Below are 15,027 nucleotides of genomic sequence, written 5' to 3'. Positions count from 1 at the left end.
GTGAAAGGAGGCCTCCCTAAATGTTTCTTATTAAAAGGGAGCACTGGGTCAGAGGGGCAGGAACTGCTGTTTCCTTAGGTCGGGCCTATCCCCAGGAAGCTCCCCTCAGTCAGGGGTATAGAAGACTATGAGGGGCAGGAAAGTAAGGAGAGGAGAAGGATGGCATGGCAATGGGAATGCCCCATTGTCTTGGCCTCGGTTTGGTCTTAGAGGACAGAAGTACCCCATGCCTGTGTCTCCTCCATGGACTCAATCTGGTGGTGGTGACGGGAATGTGGAAGACACCCTGACGTCTTATTACCTCCTCAGGTGACTGGGATTTGTAGGCAATATCCTCTCAAGATAAAGCAGATAAGCACAAGATAGAAACAGGAAATGGTTCTCCATCTGGTGACCCCTGGGGAGGTGGCAGGGGGAGGTGATGGGGGAGCATGAGGTGGGTGTAAGTTATTGGGTGTGTCCTGGTTCCTGGTTCCTGGGGGTTCTGCGGTATTCACTGGATTACTAAGAAGTAAGTTAGAACTCCGGCTCCCAGCTGTGGTTCACTGATTGTATTCGACACACTCTCCTGCTGAGGACAATCACAAAAGCTGGATTAAGGTTTTTGATCTTGTTTTTAAAGCTACTTGAAGGCCCAGGAGAGCAAATTACCTTTGAGGTCATCGCCTCACCAAATACTGTCATCCAGTGCAGAAGAGCAAGAGTTGATGGGACCACATGAAAGTAAAGGAAATGAGCAGCAAATTATTAATGCAGGTCCACAGAGTGATTCAGTAATCTGAATAATATGCAACTTGATATTAAAGTGATTAATAAATCACTATATTCCACAGTGAGGAAACTCATTCTCTTAGGGACTAAAATCACAAAAATCTACTTTAGGTTCTTTTTTTAGAGAAAAACAGAAATTTTAAACCTGTCTGCTACTCAGAAGTAAGAACAGAAAATATGCAACTTTTAAATGTTAGTTTAAAAAACAGCCAATGTATATGGACAGCTAATCTTCGACAAAGGAGCTGAGGGCCTACAGTGGAGAAAAGAAAGTCTGTTCAACAAATGGTGCTGGGAAAACTGGACAGCCACATGTAAAAGAATGAAAATTAACCATTCTTTTTCACCATTCACAAAAATAGACTCCAAATGGATCAAAGACCTAAAGATTAGGCCTGAAACAATAAGTCTTCTAGAAGAGAATATAGGCAGTACATTCTTTGACATCAGTTTCAAGAGAATCTTTTCGGACACCGTAACTCCTCAGATGAGGGGAACAATAGAAAGAGTAAACAAATGGGACTTCATCAGACTAAAGAGCTTCTTCAAGGCAAGGGAAAACAGGATTGAAACAAAAAAACAGCCTGCTAATTGGGAAAAAATGTTTACAAGTTATTTATCCGACAAAGGGTTAATCTCCATAATATATAAAGAACTCACACAGCTTAACAACAAAAAATCAAACAACCCGATCAAAAAATGGGCAGGGGACATGAACAGACATTTCTCCAAAGAAGGTATAAGGATGGCCAATAGACACATGAAAAGATGCTCATCGTCACTAATCATCAGGGAAATGCAAACCAAAACTACACTAAGATATCAGCTTACACCTGTTAGAATGGCAAAAGTATCCAAAACAAAAAGTGACAACTGTTGGAGAGGTTGTGGAGAAAAAGGAACCCTCATACACTGTCGGTGGGAATGCAAACTGGTGCAGCCACTATGGAAAACAGTATGGAGATTTCTCAAAAAGTTAAAAATAGAAATACCTTATGACCCAGCCATCCCACTACTGGGTATCTATCCTAAGAACCTGAAATCAGCAATCCCAAGAGTCCCATGCACCCCTATGTTCATCGCAGCATTATTTACAATAGCCAAGACATAGAACCAACCTAAGTGCCCATCAACTGACGATTGGATAAAGAAAAAAAAAAAAAAAAAAAAAAAAAAAAAAATATATATATATATATATAAACAATGGAATACTACTCAGCCATAAAAAAGGACAAAATTGTCCCATTCACAACAACATGGATGGACCTTGAGGGTATTATGTTAAGTGAAATAAGCCAGACAGAGAAAGACGAACTCTGTATGACTCCACTCATAGGTGGAAGTTAGCATATAGACAAAGAGAACTGATTGGTGGTTACCAGAGGAAGGGGGGGTGGGGGGAGGGCACAAAGGGTGAAGTGGTGTACCCACAACATGACTAACAATAATGTACAACTGAAATCTCACAAGGTTGTAAACTATCATAATCTTAATAAAAAAATACATGTTAAATAAAAACAGCCAATGTAGCAGAGTTTTAAGGTCTCTGATGTAGACTTCAAGGGGGACAGATCTAGGGGCAGAGAGAGAAGGAGTAGGAAGGTGGAGGACAAAAGACATAGAGGGGGGCAGAAGAATTGTATCTTGGCCCCATGAGGCACTTAACAGTTTAGGAACAGATTCTCACGGAACTGGCCTCAGTTCCACCACTCGCAAGCTGTGTGATCTCCCGCGAGTCAGTTAAGCCTCTCTGGGCCTTGCCTTCCCTATTAGTAAAATGGGGATAACAGGAGTGCCTATCTCATGGGGTCGTCTGTGATTGTAAAATGAGTTCATAGATGTAAGGCACTTAGAAAAAGCTCAGAAAACACTAAATCAAATTAGACATGAATCCCTCATTCATTCCTTCAATAAATGTTTATTGAGCCTGTAGTTTGTGTCAGATACTGGAGATGCGCTTGGCCCACAGCGAGAGCGCAGTGAGCAGTGTTAGCATGAAGGAGGCAATGGCCTTTTAAGGAAAAGCCAGGGCTTGCCCTAACGACCAGGCTGGAAGGCTTGGAGGTATGAAATCGCCTGGTGAGCTGGGGCGCCATCAGCTAAGCTGTGAGGGAGGATGCGGGGAGGGAGGCTGGAACGGCCACATCAGAAGGGGCTTTGAGCCCAGGCTTAGGAGGGAAGCTTTGAGCCTGCGGGTGTAGGAGCTGCACAGGTTTCCAGGCAGGACTGTGGGTCCCACCCTGAAATGTGCTGTTTCTTGTCAGGTACCTGGGAATGTCAGTCATACTCCAGACCTGTTTTTGTGCCTGTATGTGTGCCTGAGAGCTTCGTGTCCCCAAACAGGAAACTGAGGCCCAGGGAGGAGTGAGGACTGAGCTAGCCTTCACTTGGGGAAAACAGTCTGGCGTTAACTGGTAAAGTTGGAGATATGCAAAGTCCACGACTCCCTAGTCCCCTCCGGAGAGTATGCATGCCTCTGCGGCCCAGGAGATGTGTACGGGAGCCAACACAGTGCTGTTGCTCCCAACAGCAAAAGCCAGAAACAGCTCAGATATCTGTCAACAGGAGAATATGAATAAAAATTGTACAGCCACACAATAGAATACTATATAGCAGTGAAAATGAACAGCTAATGCTATAAGCAAATATGTATCTTAGTAATAGAGAGAAGGAGTGGAGCATAGTCATGAAAAGTGTGCACCTTGGACCCAGGCTGCCTGATGTGCAATCCAGGCTCTACCACTTGCTTTCTGGGAGCTACTGGGAAATTATTTAACTACTCTGTGCCTCTGTCAAATGGACCCGGCAATAGTGTGCACACCACAGGCTGTTGCGAGGATTGAAATGAGTCAGTATTTACAAAGAGGTCAGAACGGTGCCTGCCCGACACATTCAGTGGTACATGAATGTTTGTTAGATAAAAATAGAATGTTGAGTGGGGAAGAAGCAAGTCTCTGAAGATTACATACTTTTAAAATTTCAAAAGCCATGAAAAGTAAACAAAATGTTGTTTAGGCATTCATATATGCTATTCCTTTCTCCAAAAAAGGGGATGATAATTAGAAAGTAATTTGGGAGCTGCGGGGAGGCAGAGGTAAGGGATGGGAAGTGAGCTGAGAGCTTGCAAGTTGTACGGGTCTCAGTAGTGGGGTGGGATCCGGGGTGCTCACTGTGTCAGTAAAGGAGAAGTGTTAACGCGGTAACCTTTCAGCACTGGGGACCTTGGACCTTGGGCCCAGACTAACTGGATGCTTTGGGGAAGAACGAGGCCACCCAGTTCCGTGCCTGCTCCTGTGCAGAAGTGCTTCAGTGGCCTAGCTCTTGCTGCCAGCCAATCAGAGGGAGGAGAGTCTGAGCCAGTCAGAGGGAGATGGGCCCCAGAGAGTAAGAAAGAAGGAGGAGGACATGAGCTGGTCCAAAAGATGGGTCTAACCAGTCAAATGGAGGAGGGCTCCAGTCTGAGGGAGGAGGGTCCGAGCCTGTCCTAGGGAGGAGGAGGGAGGCCAGGCCCACCGAGGGGCCCCTGAAGGACTTGTTTCCCTTGTGGTTTTTTGCACTTCCTGTTCCCCTGCTCACTGCGGAAGTTCCTCTTCTTACCCTGCACCCAGAGGCTAGCCGGAGAGGACAAGGGCAGGAGGCACCATGAGTGGGGGCCCTGCGGGAGGCAGGCCTGGGGGCCGTGGAGGAGCTGGGATTCAGCAGAACAAACCTTCCACCCTCCTCCAGGACCACGAGAACCAGCGACTCTTCGAGATGCTTGGACGGAAATGCTGGGTGAGCTGGGGATCTCCTGGCCCTCCCTGTCTCCCTCCCTTTGCTCCTCTTCCTCTCCTCCTCTTCCGCCTCCTCATCTTCCCCATCCTCTCTCTCTCCTCCTTTCCTCCCCTTCCTCTCTCCTCATCTTTCCCATCTTTTTCCTTTCTTCCTCTCCCTCTCCATCATCTCCTCTCCTAGAATCCACTTACCCCCATTGACCAATCCCAGGAAGATCTCAATGTCTATTCACTTTCCCTCTGGCTGTGGCTCTTCCTCCAGGGCCATGACAGCCACAGGCAAGGAAGAACCAGCTCCAGCTCCCAGACCCTCTGGCTGCCCCTGACCAGACTCCTCTGAGCCCTGCTCTCCTCTTCCAGACACTGGCCACTGCGGTTGTTCAGCTGTACCTGGCGCTACCCCCTGGAGCCAAGCACTGGACCAAGGAGCATTGTGGGGCTGTGTGCTTCGTGAAAGATAACCCCCAGAAGTCCTACTTCATCCGCCTTTATGGCCTTCAGGTGACCCCTGCTCTCCATTGGACATGCAAACGAATTTTGAACCCCCAAATCCAGATCAGTGTCCATAGCCCTGAGCCCTCAGACCAGTGAACCCCTGAGCCCCAAAACCAAAAACTTCATCCAGATGTCAAACTCTGTTTGCCTTTCTAAGTCTGTGATGACCCCAGAGTCTCCATGTCAAGATCTATAACCCCCTAGATATTAGTATACTTCCTAAATCTAACCTGTTCCACAAACTCCAAAAACATGAGCACTGTATTTTTACCCGAACCTCAAATCTGTTCTAAACTCAACATTTTGGGTCCCAGAAGTCCTCCATCAAAACTCCTGACCCCTAGATGTTTGCCTAGCTCCTAAGTCATAAATCTGTTCCACAAACCCCAAACTGGAATATGCTATTGAGTCTTGAACTCCAAATCTGTCCTTTTAAGTCCACAGCATGGACCCTAGAATTCCCATATTAAAACTCCTGAACATTCAAATACTGAAGTAGCTCCTAAGCCGAAAATCGGTTCCACAAACCCGCAACCTGAACTCTCCAGGCATAAACCCCAAATTCATCCTTCTAAACCCATGAAGATGGACCCAGCATAACCACATCAAGATCCCAGGGCCATCAAATATTGACCAAACTCCTAAGCCGTAACTCTGCTCCACAAACCTCAAATTGTGCCTACCTTGGCTGAACCCTGCCCCTCAAGCTCCCAAATCTATATGTCTGAACCTCAAATCTCAACCCCAACTGCCAATACTGGAGCCCTACTTGTCCAAATGAAGGGAGTCTACAGACGGGCTCAGTTTCCCAGGACTGGAGTCCGAAATTCTCAAATTCAAGCCCCCGAGTCCCACATCTAGGGCCCTGAACTCTGAATACAGATCTCTCACTGCCGTGTCTGACTCCCGTATTGTACCCCAACCCCCCACATCTGACACCTAGACCCCCAACTCTCTGATGCTGAGTTGGAAATCTCCAAATCAGATCCTGGGGCCCCAAATCTGGACAGTATGCTCCGTGCCTAGATAACTGAGGCCTGCCACCCAGGGCACGCCTCAGTGCCGCTGTGTTCTCTACCCTGCACCTCTCCAGGCTGGCCGGCTGCTCTGGGAACAGGAGCTGTACTCACAGATAGTCTACTCCACTCCCACCCCTTTCTTCCACACCTTTGCTGGAGATGTAAGTGACCACCCAACCCCTGGGCCAGAGTTGGGGTGTGGGGAGGAGATGGGAAAGGTGGGGGGGGCCTGGAAGGCTGCTGACCCCAAGGCATGTGCAGGACTGCCAAGCAGGGCTGAACTTTGCAGACGAGGGCGAGGCCCAGGCCTTCCGGGCTCTGGTGCAGGAGAAGATACAAAAAAGGAATCAGAGGCAAAGTGGAGGTGAGGAGGCCTTGGGGGAGGAAAGGAAGTGAGCAGAGGTGAGTGTAAGAGTGGGGAGCTGGAAAAGCCCTTCTCATGGTTCTGGTTCCCAGTCCACCTGTCTCTCCACAGACAGACGCCAGCTACCCCCACCACCAGCACCAGCCAATGAAGGTGAGTCCTCTAGTGCAAGTAGGAGTAATAAGGGGCTAGCCCAGGAACCTGTGACAGAGTTGTGATAGCTCTCTACCCATTCCATATTCCCAGAGAGAAGAGGAGGGCTCCCATCCCTGCCTCCCTCATACCCAGGTGGAGACCAAGGTGGTGAGTGCTGATTCTCCCCTGTGTCTCTTGGTGGATGGGTGGTTAAGGCAGTGGATGGATGGATAGATGAGGAGTGGGTAGATGGATGAGTAGTTGGGTGGGCGCAGAGATAAGTGGGTGAATGGTTGAGTGGATATGTGAGTGGGTGGATGGATGGGTAGATGGATGGCTGTGTGGATGGATGAGCAGGTGCATGGATGTGTACCTGGATGGAGGATGGATGGATGAATGGGTGCATGAATGTGCGGGTGGATCAATGATTGAATGGGGGGATGAATTGATGGGACGATAAAAATATAGATCGGTTGGTGGTGGATAGGTGGTCGAATGGGGGGATGACTTGATGGGAGGATGAAAATATAGATAGATGTATAAGTGGGTATATAGATGTATAGATGAATGGGTGCGTGGATAAATGGATGAATGGATGGATGATTGAGTAAATTAATGAATGAGTGAGTGATTGAATGAATTGAACAATGCATAAATGAGTAAGTGACATAAAATTTCAGTTAGTGAAAAAGCAATGATTAAATGAATGAGTGAATGAATAACAAATTACTCAATGAGTGAATGAATGAGTCAATACTTAAGTGATAAGCATGAGTGAATGAATAAATAAATGAATCAATGAATGTATGAATGGTTTGCGGGACCCACTCCCTTTTCCATAAACCTTACTTGGACCCCTCATCCACTTCCTCCATGACCATCAAACACACAGATTCGCCCAACAGTCTTCTTGACTCTTGTCCATATGCTTTGGTTGATAGGTAAGTGGGTCAATGGTCCCGTCACTCTATTTTCCCCACAGGCCCACCAGCTGGCTCACTGTCCCTGGGACTGGTGACAGTGGACATCCAGAACCCAGACATCACAAGTTCACGATACCGTGGGCTCCCAGCACCTGGGCCTGGCCCAGCTGATAAGAAACGCTCAGGAAAGAAGAAGATCAGCAAGGCTGATATTGGTGCACCCAGTGGATTCAAGTGAGAACCTCTCCCCAGTGAGCCCACAGATCCCTGGGAGGGGGAAGTAGATGAACACGTGGACAGGAGGAGAGCTGATTGGAAGGATGGGCAGATGGATGGGTGGGCGTAGGGCTGGGACTAGGGAGAAGCAAATGAGGCACCAAGGTTGCAGAATTTATGGAGGCAGTCGCTCTCAGGTTCCTACAGCTGCAATTCACAACTCTGAGAGTGAGTGCCTCCTTAAATTTTGCACCCTAGGCACCTCACTTGCCTCACCCTAGTCCCACCCTGAGTGGGCTGGTGGATGAGTGGATGGGTGGGTAGAAGGATAGATGGATGGGTGAATGAATGGGAAGGTTGGAGATTGAATGGATAGGTGGTTGGATGGATGGGTAGATGGGTAAATGGGAAGTGGGTGGTACATGCATGGGTGAGTGGGTGGGTGTGTGGACAGATGGATATATAGATTGATTGGTTCACAGACAAGGTGGATGGGGATGGATAGGTGGCCAGATATGTGGATGAATGGACTGTTCAAAGGACAAATGGACATAAACGTGTGGTTGAGAGGGTAGACAAATGAGTGGATGGATGGAAAGGTGGGCATGTGAGTAGATGGGTGGGTGGATGGACAAGTGTGTGTGAGGATAGATTGATTGGTGGACAAATGGGTAAACAGCTATGTGTGGGCAGATGAGTCAAGAGACAAAAGTATGATGGCTCAGTGGTCTGACAGGTGAATGTGAATGGCTAGGTGGACGAATGGATGGGTGGATGGATGGTGGATAAAGGGATGGGTAGACAGATGGGTGCCACAATCGGTGGACCCCTTCTAATGCCATAACTCCTGCTCTCACTCATTTGCTCCTTTATTCACTTATGACTTATTCATTAATTCTGGCCCCTCAGAGTCCCTCGGGGCAGGGGCGGGCAAGAGGGCTTCACTAGGAAGGGAGGGAAGGAAGGACGATGGAGCTTCACTGGGGTCTCCTCACCTCCCCCAGACATGTCAGCCACGTGGGGTGGGACCCCCAGAATGGATTTGACGTGAGTAACTCCAAAATCCCCTGGACCCCGCTCAACTCCCACCCAGCCTTCAATAGTCCACTGCTCAGACCTACCCCCAGACCCCACCCTTCCCACACCCCTCTCAGATCCCTCTCTGGGGTGGACGCAATGATGATGTGTGCCCCTTCCCTCCCCACCTTACTCCCCCACCCCTACCCTGGCCTTTTTCCTCCCGGGCAGGTGAACAACCTGGACCCGGATCTGCGGAGCCTGTTCTCCAGGGCAGGCATCAGCGAGGCCCAGCTCACCGATGCCGAGACCTCCAAACTTATCTATGACTTCATTGAGGACCAAGGCGGGCTGGAGGCTGTGCGGCAGGAGATGAGGCGCCACGGTGAGTCCCCGCTTCTAGACACCCCCTTCTTCTCCAGCCCTGGTAGCTGATTTCTAAGAGATACACTGCAGCCAGTCAGTCCTTATGGGAACCCTTATATTGCTTGAATCAGGAGGTGGTCAGCTGGGGTACCCACTTAACAGATGAGCAAAACTGAGGCTCTAAAGAAAACTATAATAATAGCTATGTGTTATTCTTCCCCCTCAGAGCCACTTCCACCGCCCCCACCACCATCCCGAGGAGGAGGGAACCAGCCCTCCCGGCCCCCTACTGTGGGGAGTAACAAGGGTCGTTCTGGTCCACTGCCCTCTGTACCTTTGGGAGGTGCTCCACCCCCACCAACTCCCCGGGGACCTCCACCCCCGGGACGAGGGGGCCCTCCACCCCCACCCCCACCAGCCACTGGACGTTCTGGACCACCACCCCCTCCACCCCCTGGAGCTGGGGGACCACCCGTGCCGCCACCACCACCACCACCACCACCACCACCCAGCTCTGGGGACGGGCCAGTTCCTCCTCCACCCCTTCCTACTCTGGGGCCTTCCGGGGGCCCGGCCACTGGTGGGGGTCGAGGGGCACTTTTGGATCAAATCCGGCAGGGAATTCAGCTGAACAAGGTAAGGAGGGGCAGGATGGAGGACTGGGGGTCTGGAACTCTGGTGTGTGCTGTGCGAGTCAGGATATTATGGGGCTGGCGCCGGGGCCGGGGCTGGAGCCGGGCTGAGACTGATGGCATTCCTAGGCTTTTGGGGTTCAGTGAAAGAGTTGGGAGGTTGGTGGGGAGAGGTGGGCCTGGAGCCTTGAAGGAGAGTGAAGTGTGTGGGAGGAGGAATAATGTCAAAGGTGGTGGGGAGAAGTGCTCCTCTCACAAGCCCTGAGCCCTCTGTCCTGGACCCTGCTTGCTGCAGACCCCTGGGGCTCCAGAGAGCTCAGCGCTGCAGCCGCCACCTCAGAGCTCGGAAGGGCTGGTGGGGGCCCTGATGCATGTGATGCAGAAGAGAAGCAGAGCCATCCACTCCTCCGGTAAGAGCCCACCCTCCCCCTCGAGGCTGTGAGCTGCCCTCTCCGAGCTCATCCTGCCAGGACAGTGACCTTGGTTGCCAGCGCTAGTGTTGGCCTACAAATGACCCCAACAGTCACGATCAATAGTAACATTAGCCCCATCTGTTGTTGATAGTAGTAACGTGAATCTTGTATCAGTCTCCTTTTTGACAATGTTAACATTGTCATTATGTAACAATAGTGTAATCAGCTCTATCTTTGGCAATAATATTAACCCTAACTCCATGTGTCATCAGATTAACATTCATTAACATTCATCATAATATTAACATTATTCATTTATTAATAATGATAGTAACATATCATTATGTGATAACGTTATAACTAACCCAATCTTTTTACAATAATGTTGACATGAATCCCTTGTGTCAACAATATCGTCATTATAGGACAATTACATGAGGATAATATTAACCTCAACCTATTATGTGACAATAATATAATTAACTCCAACTTTGACAATAATATTAACATTAAGCCCTGAGTGTCTCCACAAGGTTAACATGAATCTGTTATATGACGATATTATAATGAACCTCATCTTTTGACAATGATATTATCATTAACCCCATTATGTGTCAACAATATTTACATTAACCCTCTATGAAACAATAATATTGTAATTTACTCCACCTTTGCTAATAATATTTAAATTTACCCCATTAAGTGACAAACCTGTTAACATTAACCCTTTGTGTGACAGTCATATCCCAACTAACGGCACATTTTTAACAATAATCTTAACTTCAACTCCAGCTAGAACTCAAACCCCAGCTATAATCCCTGTCTTGTAAGGGGACCCCTTCCTCACCCAACGCACAGGCCCCAGGTCTGATTTCCTAGCAGGAGACCTCAGCCCCCCAGGGTCCTGAGTCCCGATTTCTCGGGCCCTAGTAAACCTCCGTACCAGGGCTTTTGAACCTGAATTCCACTCTCTCTCTCTCCCTCCAGACGAAGGGGAGGACCAGGCTGGCGATGAAGATGAGGACGATGAATGGGACGACTGAGTCGCTTCCCCCTACACCTGTTCTGTGCCCACTCCTGTGGCAGCCGCTGCTCGCTGCCCTCCACTCTCGGCTTCCAGGCCCCCAAATCCCGTTTCTTCCCCACCACCCCCTTCAGTGCTGTTATCTCTGACTGGCCCCGACACATGCCCTAGCAATAGCTGGGGCCCTTTTTATACAAAATTTCTCAGTTCTCCTCACTCAAGAATTTTTAAACAAAAATAAAATAACTGTCTTTTTGTTTCTCTAAATGCAGTTCATTATTTTTCAAAGTTGGGAATTTGGGGTGTTTTTCCCCCAAATCCCTCATATTCATCTATCCCATTTCATTTATTTAGCCTTACATGGATACGGTCATTCATTCATTTGTGCCCTAGGTCATTTAGCCTCTATTTCTTTGTTTCCTTCTGCCATTCTTTCTTTCCACAAACACTTATTGCCAGGCGCTACTTTAGGAGCTGGGGATAAAGCAGTGGAAAAAACCCGACAGCACTTCTTGCTCTTGTGAGGCTGACATTCTAGGTGCGGAGACAGACGAGAAACAAGGAATCAAATAGAAACAAAAGATACTTCTAGATCACAATAAATGCTATGATGTGCTGAGGGGAGATGCCATTCAGATGGATCATTCAAGGAAAGCCACTTGGAGGAGGTGACAGCTATACTGGACCTAAAGAGAAAGGAGTCAGCCAGGTGAATATTTGGGGGAAGGGCATTCCAGGCAGAAGGACTAGCCAGTGCAAAGGCCCTGAGGTGGGGAAAAGCTTTGTGTAAGGCTGGGTGTGGTGAATGAGTGGGAGAGTTATTTATTCATTCACTTATTTAATTATTTTTTAAACCGTTCAAGCAACAGAATACCAGACCATGAGAGTTCCCCACTCTCCATGCACACAACAGCTCACACACCAGGACACCAATGGGCAGATCCCCTTCTCAATTTTATTTTATTTATTTATTTAATTTAATTTTGGGGGGAGGTGAGTAAGATTGGCTCTGAGCCAACATCTGTTGCCAATCTTCCTCTTTTTGCTGGAGGAAGATTGTCCCTAAGCTAACATCTATGCCAATCTTTCTCCACTGGGCTGGTACCCCCCTCTCAATTTTAAAATTTGGTTCTGCCCAGTTTCCAGTACAAACCAAGTCCTGGCCAATGACAACGGAAGAGGCAAAGACTTAATAATCAGCTGGATCTACTCTAGAACCTGGGCAAGGTGCCTCCCTCTGAGCCTCGGTTTCCTCATCTATACAGTGGGTAGCAATATGTAACTTATTTCCAACTAGGATCCCACTGGGTCACCCCTCCTCCTGTAGGACTTGCTCTCCAGAAAAAAAGGAGCAACTTAAAACTGTCCCTGGTGTTTAAAGCTGTATCCAAGGGAGTAATTAGAAACTCTGGCACTTCAAAGCCTGGAATAGAGGTGCCTACCCCTTCCCATTTCTGCAACCTGGTGGATTCAAGATCTCAGGTGTCCTGCCTTTAGAGGAGGAGGAGAGGGGAGGAAGATAAAGGCAAGGGGTGATCCAGAGAGGGCAGGTTTCTTCCGTCTGCAAGACCAGTGGAAGAATTTCCCAATCATCAGAGGTGTAGTGTGGGGGCTTAGGGACAGGAGGAAATGAACGACGCTGGAGGTGTGGGGAGTAGGAGCTGGCTTTGCCCTTTAAGAATTCCCCCCGCAGCCGTGGAAGCCGGAGAAGGAGAGGATCTCAGGTTCCCTTCGATTCTTTCATTATCCTTCACCTCTCACTCTGCTCCCCACCCGACCCTGGCCAGGTCCCAGAGCGAGCACTAAGTCAAGGAAGGGCCTGTCATATCACCTCCCCACCGCCACCCCAAGAAAACCCTAGAAATCCAGTGTTCCCTGATCCCTTCAGCAGGATTTGTCCTGGAAAAGACCTTGCATCACACAACCTCTGAATCCCCAGGAGTACTAGCTGGAGCAGGCACAGACCTGGGGTAAAAGAACTGACTATGGGCAAGTTGCTTGACCTCCCTGGGCCTCAGTTTCCTCAGTCTTTAAGATGAGAAGATAAAAACGCTTTTACTTCACTGGGCAATGGTGAGAATTAAAGTAGATGATGTCTGCAAAGTTCCTGGCTCCTTGTAGGTATCTACAAATGTTAGCTGCCGCTGCTGCTGTTATTATTGCTATTACTAGATGTTACTGGTCTGGAATCACCATCGATTATAAAATGCACCATTATTTTATGTATCACTAAGAAAGACACAAAAGTATGGCCAGTTAAATTATGACCCACCAGGCTGTGAGAGGCAGCTAGACTGCAGAGATGTCAAAATATTAAATGCTTCTGGAGCCCTGGCTGGCAATGTTTTCCTTAACCTGCGTTCTGGTCCGCATGTATGTTCACTGGTGAAAACTCAGTATACTGGTCACCCATGGTCTGTGGACTCTTCTGTATGTGTGGTACATTCCAATGCGAGTTTTTACATTAAAAGCAGGTCAAACTTGTGTGGCTTGGAATGGATAAAACCTTGTATTGGCCCCAGCACTGGGCAAGGCAGTATATACAGTTGACACTAAATTAATGCTGAATGAACAGACACAAGGCTGGGAGTGGAACACGATAATAACGGGGTAGCTTGTCACTTTTGAGGTCTCCTGAAAAGGTGCTAGTCCAGAAAGATTCATTTTCCAGATGAGTGAGAGATGCCCACCCAAGGTCACTCATCTGAGGTTTTACAGATGAAGACACTGCCTAAGGTCACACAATTTAGTGAATGCTGGAGCTGGGACTTGAACCCAGGTAGTGGGGCTCCAGAATCCATGCCTTTGCCCACTACTCTATACTGTTTGGAGAGGGCCAAAGGATGCTCCCCAACCCCCACAGACCCCTACATCGCTCCTCCAGACTCAGGCAGGAAGAGGTGATGCCTTAAACCATTCTTGTGGGTTGGAGAGGCCTCCTGAACTCCTTGGGAGCAGGAGTGTCCTGCTTGCCCGAGGAGACTGGGAGCACGTGAGGACCAGCATCTGACTCTGTTCTAGAAGGAATAAGGGAGGAAAGGGAATCCATGGTGCGACTTACAATGTTGACTGTTCCACTCATGGCAAGCAGGGGCTATTGGAACCTTCGACTGACCAGCCATTTCCCCGACCAGCTCACAGCTGGACTGGCAGACAGACAGAACAACTGTTTGATTAACTGTATACCCGTTTGGTTGACTACATAATTCAAGGACTGACAGGGAGAGGGGCAGTTTGAGGAACTGACAGTGCAGTTTCCTGATGCTGTGAGGTACTCAACGTCTAACTGAATTACAGCCCGCTCAGGACTGGCTGGGGCTGGTGGTTCGACAGTGAAGGAGACAGGCAGCCTCCTGAGGGACTGACAAGGCTGGCTGACTGATGACGCATGGTGTTGCTGCCTGCCTGAGTGGCGGGATGTTGTGAATGGCTGACTATTGCTAGGAATCACACCTGGCCCGAGGGAGTGTGTGGATGTTACACTGCCCGCCGATGTGTACAGGAGGGCTATTCCGAGGGCATTTCGGGCTGACTGACGGACAGATCTGTGGCTGCCTGATAAGGAACTGTATCTGGTGACTGACTGTCCGCCCTGACCGAATCACTGCATGCTCAACAGAGTGTGTGGTCACGCAGATGCTAAGAATGGCTACCTGACCGACTGACAATATAATGAGGGGCAGACTGAAGGAGTCACGGGCCAGCTGACCAATTGAAAGATCAGTGTAGCTGCCTGACTCCATGGCTGTGTGTGGTTATAATCACAGCCACCTGATGGGGCCGAGAGGGTCAGAGGCTATTGATTGACTGACCAATGGTGGGCATGCCTCGCCTGAGAAGTGACAGACTCCTGACCCAGTGACAGGTGGCGTGGAGGCT

At 48.8% G+C, this 15,027-nt stretch overlaps 1 protein-coding gene across 1 annotated transcript; it reads left to right on the top strand.

Annotated features, from left to right (window-relative positions):
- Positions 1-4,383: 4,383 nt before the first annotated feature.
- WAS (WASP actin nucleation promoting factor) lies at positions 4,384-11,399 on the top strand. Its single transcript, XM_046673485.1, has 12 exons — positions 4,384-4,545; positions 4,905-5,045; positions 6,133-6,219; positions 6,320-6,422; positions 6,534-6,575; positions 6,669-6,725; positions 7,540-7,714; positions 8,701-8,743; positions 8,945-9,098; positions 9,306-9,715; positions 10,007-10,121; positions 11,112-11,399. The coding sequence occupies exons 1-12, from the start codon at positions 4,414-4,416 to the stop codon at positions 11,165-11,167; spliced, it is 1,515 nt and encodes a 504-aa protein (XP_046529441.1). The 5' UTR covers positions 4,384-4,413; the 3' UTR covers positions 11,168-11,399.
- The last annotated feature ends 3,628 nt before the right edge of the window (positions 11,400-15,027 follow it).

This window comes from Equus quagga, chromosome 10 (genome assembly GCF_021613505.1).
Source record: "Equus quagga isolate Etosha38 chromosome 10, UCLA_HA_Equagga_1.0, whole genome shotgun sequence".
Lineage (NCBI taxonomy): Eukaryota > Metazoa > Chordata > Mammalia > Perissodactyla > Equidae > Equus > Equus quagga.
Note: the sequence above shows the minus strand (reverse complement) of the source record. Positions and strands in the feature narration are given on the sequence as shown.